Source organism: Canis lupus, unplaced genomic scaffold (assembly GCF_011100685.1).
Source record: "Canis lupus familiaris isolate Mischka breed German Shepherd unplaced genomic scaffold, alternate assembly UU_Cfam_GSD_1.0 chrUn_S1740H1936, whole genome shotgun sequence".
NCBI classification, from domain to species: domain Eukaryota; kingdom Metazoa; phylum Chordata; class Mammalia; order Carnivora; family Canidae; genus Canis; species Canis lupus.
Window position 1 is genome coordinate 143,173 of NW_023330591.1, and position 9,193 is coordinate 152,365.

The following is a 9,193-nucleotide window of genomic DNA, read 5'->3' on the forward strand; positions in this document are numbered from 1 at the left end:
CACATCTGTCAGAATGGCTAAAATGAACAAGGCCGCTGGCCCCTGCCAGAGTACTGGAAATCAAAGAGAGGCTCGAGCTTCCTGGCGGCGAAGCGTCCTGGCTCAATGGACTGGATGGGCACAATGGCAAGGGCCTGGTCTTCGCCATCAGCATGCCCGACCACAGTATTCATCTGGTGTTGTGGAAGGAGCACGGCTGACGCCACGCGCTGGCCGCTGGTGACTGTGGGTGCTGGGGCCCGGGTTTCAGTGCGACCTCTGGCAGCCGACTGCATGAACCAAAGCTCTCACCTAACGGTATCGTAGCGCAGTGCACAATCATTTATCTGTGTTTGCCAGGGGACCAGGGCTCGGGGCGGGGGAGGGCTTGTTTTCTTGACACACAGCACAGCATGCTAACGGAGTACACCATTGACTTCATTTGTACTTAGTTACGTTGGTCAGTATAAGAGGATGCATTGAGGGTTCATCTTTCTTGAATATTGGTTTTCAGTAAAGAAAGTTAAATGGTTAAAAAAAACTGGCGATGACAGTGTAAGTATGGCCAGCTGTCGGTGGTCTCATGGTCATTAAAGAGTTAAAGATTCTGAGTATTTAAGTGCTAATAATTACAATTTTTATCCAATTTTTATTAAGTAAATTCTAGCAAGTAATATACATATTACTGCAGATAAAACCATCATTGGGAATTATTAAATTGATTGCATATTTTGAGCTACTCTTTATGAAGAGAAGTAAAATACTTGGTATGTGTAAGGCAGCAGAGAGTTGGCTTAGGGACTCTCAGCTATTTCTAGAAAAATTGGTTAGTAAAAATAGCATTCAGCTTATTTTCCTTAGCAAGACTATTCTGAGGATGGAATCTGTGACTCAGCAGCAGCGCTGACGCTGTCCCTTCAAACACCTGGTTGTCCATTTTAAACTGTTATGCTGATGCCTTTTTACTCATCTCATGTTTGATAAGGCGTCCTCCCTGAATGAGCTGGGCTACTTCATTTGTGGCATGGCATGCAAACAGAAGCCAGTTTCGAGGCTGGACCTTGTAGGCAAATCTCATGAATGTCAAGGAGTAACAACAGAGGGCAAATGTCATCCGCCCACTGATAATCTCTGGAGACTTTTTCATGTCATTGATGGCAGCAATGGGAAGACCCCAGTTGGCTACAGGGCCCCAGAAATGCGTACTCATGAGGCAGTCCCGAAAGTCCTTGCTCCGGACATAGTCTGCCACCAACAAGAAATGTTGGCGAGGATGTGGAGAAAGGGGAACCCTCTTGCATTGTTGGTGAGAGTGCAAACTGGTGCAGCCACTCTGGAAAAGTGTCCCCAGGACAGGAGAGCCCAGCCTGGAGAAGCAGGAGTTTCACCATTCTTCCGGGACAAGAAGGCGCTCTCAGGGAGTTAGAGCAGGATCCCAGGAGGGCGGGGATGACCTCAGACTCCCAGGGACACTAACAGACCACCTGCGCCCCAGGGAGAGCACACCACACCCCACGGCTGAGCTCCCTAAAGGGCTGCAGCGTGCCTGGCTGGACCCGCGAACAACTCAGAGGCGGCTCAGGCGGAGGCACCTGGGGCAGGGGGCTGCTCGTCCAAGGGAGCATCTCGGAGGCAGCTTGAGCAGCGGGGGTCTCCACAGCCCCCAGGAGCAGCTCAGATGCGGCTACAGCAGAGGCTCCACGCAGAAGGGGCTGCGCAGCTGGGAGCGCGAATCCAACAGCGCAGGCCCAGGAGCACAGGGTGCCTGCGGACACAGTCCAGGATCCGGCGCTCCCCCGGGGACAGGCAGAGGCCAGGAGGGCACAGGACAGCAAGGACACTCCTGCCCCAAGTTGAGCAGATCAGCGGCCCCTCCCCCAGAGCATCCAGGCCCCTGCAGACTGAGAGCTCTGTAGTTACTGCAGGAGCTGATTCCAAGGCTCTAGAGCTGGCCGCCGCCACTGTTGTTGTTCCTACTGGGGTCTCACAGGATAAAAAAACCCCAATAAGCCTCATAGTGCCCTCACTGTATAAACAGGTTAAACATCTTTCACTGAGCCCTGAACCAGGCAGGGGGCTGAGCAGCTCCCCAAAGTGCTAACACCTGAAAATCAGAACAGCAAGCCCCTACCCCAGAAGACCAGCTAGACAGACAGGAAAAAAAAATTATTGATCAACCAGTGCTGGAAAGTTCCAGTGGAAGTCGAGGAATTTACAGTATACAGAATCAGAGTGTACTCCCCTTATTTTTTTTGTTTTTTTGTTTTTTGATTTCTGTTTGTTCCTCTCCCCCCCCATATTTTTGTTTTTCTCTTTTCTTCTCTTTTTTTACTTTTTTCTCTTTTTTCTCTTCTTTTTTAAGTTTTTTTTCTTTCCTTCCTTCTCTTCTCTCTTTTTCTCTTTTCCCCAATAGAAATTGTTTTTGGCAACTCTGCACTGAGCAAAATGACTAGAAGGAAAACCTTACCTCAAAAGAAAGAACCAGAAACAGTCCTCGCTCCCACAGAGTTACAAAATTTGGATTACAATTCAATGTCAGAAAGCCAATTCAGAAGCACAATTATAAAGCTACTGGTGGCTCTAGAAAAAAGCATAAAGGACTCAAGAGACTTCATGACTGCAAAATTTAGATCTAATCAGGCCAAAATTAAAAATCACTTAAATCACTTAAAAATCCAAACTAGAGGTCCTACAGACCAGGGTTGATGAGGTGGAAGAACGAGTGAGTAACATAGAAGACAGGTTGATGGCAAGGAAGGAAGCAGAGGAAAAGAGAAAAACAAAAGACCATGAGGAAAGGTTAAGGGAAGTAAATGACAGCTTAAGAAGGAAAAATCTACATTTAAAGGGGGTTCCAGAGGGTGTCGAAAGGAACAGAGGACCAGAAAGCGTATGAGAACAAATCATAGCAGAGAACTTCCCTAACTTGAGGAAGGAATCAGGCATGAAGATCCTGGAGCTAGAGTGATCCTCCCCTAAAAGCAATAAAAACCATTCAACACCCTGATATTTCATCATGAAACTTCCAAATTCCAAAGATAGAGAAGATCCTCAAAGCAACAAGATACAAAGGATCCCTAAACTTTATGAGGAGAAGTAGTAGGTTAACAGCAGACCTCTCCCCAGCGACCTGGGTGGCCAGAAAGGGCTGGCATGATATATTCAGGGTCCTAAATGAAAAGAGTTCAATTTGCCAACATATAGCATATCTCCCATGGTCATCACGTCAAGTGCCCCCCTCAGCGCATGTCATCCAGTCACCCCAACCATCCAGGAAACTCCCTTACCAGTACCCCTTTTTCATTGCTCAGAGTTAGGAGTCTCTCATATTCTGTCATCATCAACTGATATTTTCACTCATTTTCTCTCTGTTTCCCTTTATTCCCTTTCACTATTTTTTATTATGCCAAATGAATGAGACCATATAATGATTGCCTATCTCTGATTGACTATTTTCCCTCAGCATTATACCCTCCAGTTCCATCCACATCGAAGCAAGTAGTATCTCTTTGTCGTTTCTATTCTTTTCTTTTTTCTTTTTTTTGTACTTAACAAATATATTCAGAACATTTCATCCTAAAGCAGCAGAAGACAGTCTTTTTGAGTGCATATGAAACATTCTCCAGAATAGATCACATACCAGGTCACAAATCAGACCTGAACAAGTACAAAAAGATGAAGACTATACCATGCATAGTTTCCAACCACAATGCCATGAAACTTAAGGTCAACCACAAGAAAAAAAACTGGAAATACCACTAATACATGGGGGTTAAAGAATATCCTACTGCTTATAATGAATGGGTTAATCAGAAATTAAAGTGTAAATTAAAAAATACATGGAAGGAAATGAAAATGAAAACATGAAGGTAATATTAAAAGATGTCTTTACTGATCCTCTGATTTTCACACATGCTCTTCTTAACCTCCATTATGGAGTTCATCCAATTTCTACCAGATATTTGGGATTAATCACCCAGCCAGCATAGTAACTTCCTTCCTTGCCTATTGATTCAGGGGCCTGAAGAGCTCAAAGTGGCCAGGCACCAGTTTCAATTTCCAGATCAGTGGGATTGTTTTTGTGTCTCTCTTTGAACCTGAGACCTCTAGGCCAGCAGAATAATAAATCGTGGGAAAGAAAGAAACATTTTGCAAGTAGATCATGACGGGTTATAGTGAGTAGTACAACTCCCAGTTCCAGTCCTCGATTCCTGCACCTGTAAATGTGAGCTATGTGAGAAACAGCATCATACATTAGAAGCTGATTTAGAAGATATATAGCCCTCTGGGGAACCTTGTCCTACCCTGCAAGGAATTGCCACCTAGATAGCACTACAGCTGAATCTTTTATTTTTAATTTTTCTTAAATTTATTTTTTATTGGTGTTCAATTTGCCAACATATAGAATAACACCCAGTGCTCATCCCATCAAGTGCCCTTCTCAGTGCCTGTCACCCAGTGACCCCCAAGCCATGCCCACCTCCCTTTCTACCACCTCTAGTTCATTTCCCAGAGTTTGGAGTCTCTCATTCTGTTTCCCTTTCTGATTTTTCAGACTGATTTTATCTCATTTCTGCTTTATTTCCTTTCACTATGTTTTATATTCCCCAAATGAAGGAGACCATATAATATTTGTCCTTCTCCGATTGACTTATTTCACTCGGCATAATACCCTCCAGTTACAACCACGTCAAAGCAAACGATGGATATTTGTCGTTTCTAATGGGTGATTGAGTTCAAATTTTTAAAGAGTAAAATGAAAGTAAGATAAAATAAAATATTTGTGTAAATTCAATGGGAAAATAGGAAGTCAAAATAATGAGAGACATGGCTGTCGACAAGATGGGGGAAGAGTAGGATCCCGAAATCACCTGTCCTCATCAACTTACCTAGATAACTTTCAAATCATCCTGAAACCCGATGAATTCGTCCTCTGATTTAAACAGAGAATAGCTGGAAGGCTAAAGTGAGAAGCGTTTGCGCTTCTATCAAGGTAGAAACACGGAAAAATAAATGAGTACACTCCAATGGGAGAGAGCCTCCACAAGGAGCCAGGCTAAGGCCAGGCAGGAGAGACTCCAGGACGGGAAAGCCCAGACCGGGAGAATCAGGAACTTGACCAACATTCCCGGATGGAAAGGCACTCACAGGGAATTCAGGCAGGATCCCAGGATGGGCAGTGGAGCCCCCAAGTTCCCGGGGTCACTAACATAGGAAATGGAGAGAGCCGCCACAGACCATGGACGGAGCTCCAGCAATGGCTGGAGTGCGTACCCAGTGGGCCCCGGAGCAGCGCAGGTGGCGGCTCTGGCAGCGGCTGGGCTAGGAGGGGAATGCATGGCCCTGGGAGAGCAATTCCAGAGGCGCAGGCCCCGGACCCCAGGGTGTTGGGGGACACAGCAAGGATCCAGCGATCCCCTTGGGACATGCGGGGGCCAGGAGGACACAGGACCGCGAGGACGCTCCTGCCGCCGGGCACCCCCGAGCTGTGCAGGTCAGTTCCCCCCATGCCCGCAGCATCCAGGCTCCCACGGACTGGGGTCTGCAGGAGTTACTGCGGGAGCTGACTCTAGGGCTGAAGAGCTGGCCACCGCCAGTGTTATTGTTCCTCCCTTATGTCACGGTCTGAATCAGCAGCTGCACCTTTTGCTGGGGTCACTAAACCCATTCATATCCAAAGTTCCTATTGAAAGATATGTATTCAGTGTCATCATGATTCCTATTCCGTCCCTGTTTTTGTGGATTGTTACCTTGGACTTCCTCTATTACAGATTCCCCCTTAGTATTTCTTGCAGAGCTGGCTTCATGATCACATATCCTTTCAGTTTCTGCCTACCTTGGAAACTCTTTATCTCTCCTTCTATTATGAATGAGAGCCTTGCTGGATAAAGTATTCTTGGCTGCATGTTCTTCTCATTTAAGACCCTGACTATATCCTGCCAGCCCTCTCTGGCCTGCCAGGTCTCTGTGGAAGGGTCTGCTGTTATGCTAATCCTTCTCCCCATAAAATTTAGAGATTACTTTTCTCTTGCTTCTTTAAGGATTTTCTCTTTATCTTTGGAATTTGCAAGTTTCACTATTAAATGTCCAGGAGTAGAGTGGTTTTTATTGATTTCATGGGGGGATCTATCCATTTCCTGATCTGAATGCCTGTTTCCTGCCACAAATTAGGGAAGTTTTCAGCTCTGATTTGTTCAAATACATATTCTGGGCCTGTGTCTCTTCGGCACCCTTGGGACCCCAGATAAACGTAGATTTTCCTTCTGAGGTTGTCATTTATTTCCATTAGCCTATCCTCATGATCTTTTAGTCATTTTTCTCTTCTCTTTGTTTCCTCAGTTTCCCTCCTTGACATCAACTTGTCTTCTATGTCACTCACTCATTCTACCACGTTAACTCTCATCGTTCTGACCTCTAGTTTGGATTGCATCTCATTTAATTGATTTTTAATTTTGGCCTGATTAGATCTAAATTCTGCAGTCATGAAGTGTCTTGAATCCTTTAGGGTTTTTTCTAGATCCACCAGTAGCTTTATAATTATGCTTGTGATTCAGCTTTCTAACACTGAGTTGTAATACAAATTTTGTAAGTCTTTGGGAGAGAGGGCTATTTCTGATTCTTTCTTTTGAGGAGAGTTTTTCCTTCTAGTCATTTTGCTCAGTGCAGAGTGGCCAAAAAGAAGTTGTATTTCATAGAAGCGTGAACTCTTCTCTCACTGTAGCATTACAGCTGTTCTCTACTTAATTCTCAGGCCAAATTCCTAGGTTTTCAAGATGATATAAAAGTTATGTAGGTAATTGGGTAGGGATAGGTGACTTGGGGACCCTACTCTTCCACCATCTTGCCCCCACCTCCTCTGTTTTCCGTTTTAACGTGGTTTCTAGGCAACGATATCAGGAGAGTCACTGAGAAAGCCATCTGACATTGGCCACCTAAGCTGCATGGTGATTGGCCACCTGAATCAGGACACACTGAGAGCCTGCCTGATTGGCCGCGGCATGGTGGTGACATACAGAAGGGCACTCTGATGCACCTGGGCTGATATAAAAGCATGGCAATCACACAGGCCCCCATGATGACAGAGATGGTACTTCATCCACAGATCTCCCTGCTCTCCCTCTAGTTTGCTTCCCTGTTTTCTGGCCCTGCCCATGGCAAGCCCCCTGTCCCATCACCTGCCCCAGGCCTCTTGTCAAAACTTTGGGCTCCACCTGCATGTTTGCACCTCCCTTCATCCCCCTCTGTGGTCCTGAGAGTCCTCGAACCCACTGCAGGCAACTCCTGTTCCCTTTTCCCACTGTGAGTTTGTCCTGGCTGCTCACGGACATATTCCCATGTGGCCTGTGGGAGTGGGACACTGGTAATCGGTACCATGGATACTCAGGCAGATGAGAAAAGCTCCTCCCACACCTCTGGGGACAACACCGGGATCAGCACCGGAAAGCTGTGAGTCTATGTCCTGAGGAGCCCAGGGCACTAACTGCTTCTCTTGAGCTCTCCAACCCACCCAGATCAGCACAGGGCTCATGAATGCCCTAATCTTCCAGTCCAGTCCCATGTGTACAATGTCTGAAGTGCCTCCATGCACCTGGCAGAGAGGGATATTATGAAACAAGTAAGTCCTGGGACAAGGAGTCACCACATCACTGGACACGGTGGGGGTCATTGGAACACGGGCCCTCAGACAACGAGCTGCCTGCCCCAGCTCAGTAGTGGAGAAATGGATCATCCAGATCCCTGGCTGACCAGGAGCCTGCAAAGGACAAATCCTCGAACACAGCAGGGCATGGAGAAATGCAGTCCCCAGAACAGAGCACCTACCAGGAGCCCTCAGATTGGGAACCCGCTGATCCCAGGTGCCCCAGGGCATGTGGGTCACCCAAACACTGAAGGGACCAGGAACCCTCATACCACCAGTCTCCAGCTGAGCCCAAAAGAAGGCAAGGGGGTCCAGGGAACACTGGGTTTGCAGAATGCCTCCAAATAATGAGCCCTGCATCCCAGCTCATCATTGGGGAAATGAGGCACCTGCACAGTGGGATCAGCATGTTGCTTGGACCTGGAGACCAACATCACAGCTCAGCTTTACTCACTTAGGCCACTGGTAAGTGGGCTCACCTTGTGATTTTGGACTTGTGGTTACGCAACCCAGACATGGCTAGGCCAAGCAGGCCCCTGGATAGCAGGCTCACCATGTGCCATTGGACCCCTAGACTCACAGCATATCTCAGCACTAGGGCAAGCTGGCCTCTACTTAGGAAGAATTCATGAGATTGAGAAAGCTCTCAAAGGACTTCTCAAAGAAAAGATAAAGAATCCCAACAAATAAAATCATAAATGAAATTGGCAGATCACAACCAACTCCAAATAAATGCAAACAATTATAAAGGCATTCAAACTGGCAAGGAAGAAGTCAACATCTCACTTTCCTCTGATGACATGATACTTTATTTGGAAAACACAAGAGTTTGCAACTTTGCTAGGACTCATATTGTATTTCAGCAATGTGGCAGGATAAAAAAATCAATGTAGAGAAATCTGCTTTATTTCTAGACACAAAAATGATATAGACGAAAGAGAAATTAAGGGCTGATCCTATTTACAATTGCACCAGAAACCATAAAATACCTAGGAATTAACGTAATGAAAGAGGTAAAGGATCTGTAACTAAAAACTATAGAACACCTAAAAAGAAATTGTGGAAGAGCAAAGAGATTCATTAACATTCCATATTCATGGATTTGAAGTATCAATATTGTGAAAATGTCCATGCAACCCAGGGCAATGTACACTTTTGAAGTAGTCCCTATCAAAATACCCTTGACATTTTTCACAGTTCAGAAACAAATATTTCTAAGTTTTGCATGGAACCAGAGGAGACCCCAATTTGCCATAGGAATGTTCAAAAAGAAATCAAAAGCAGGTTATATCACAATGTCTGGACTTCAGGCTGTATTTTGTCTAAGGTTTTTTCTGCATGTCATAGACAAAGCTGTCATCATCAAAATGTTATTGTACTGGCACAAAAACAGACACATTAATCAAGGAACGGAATAGGGAACCCAGAAATGGACCCTCAACTCTATGGTCAACTAATCTTCGACAAAGCAGAAAAGAATATCCGCTGGAAAAAGGATGGTCTCTTCAACAAATTGGACAGCCACATGCAGAAGAATGCAACTGGACCATTCTCTTACACCACACACAAAGATAA

At 45.6% G+C, this 9,193-nt stretch overlaps 1 protein-coding gene across 1 annotated transcript; it reads right to left on the reverse strand.

The window, feature by feature from the left end:
- Positions 1–919: 919 nt before the first annotated feature.
- Positions 920–1,227, reverse strand: LOC119864868 (mitochondrial pyruvate carrier 1-like). The gene has a single exon (XM_038589190.1). The coding sequence runs from the start codon at positions 1,187–1,189 to the stop codon at positions 926–928; it is 264 nt and encodes an 87-aa protein (XP_038445118.1). The 5' UTR covers positions 1,190–1,227; the 3' UTR covers positions 920–925.
- Between the last annotated feature and the right edge of the window lie 7,966 nt (positions 1,228–9,193).

Bases quoted from the DNA above. Each gene is read 5' to 3' on its own strand.
- LOC119864868 (XM_038589190.1), bottom strand. From the start codon at position 1,189: ATGAGTACGCATTTCTGGGGCCCTGTAGCCAACTGGGGTCTTCCCATT.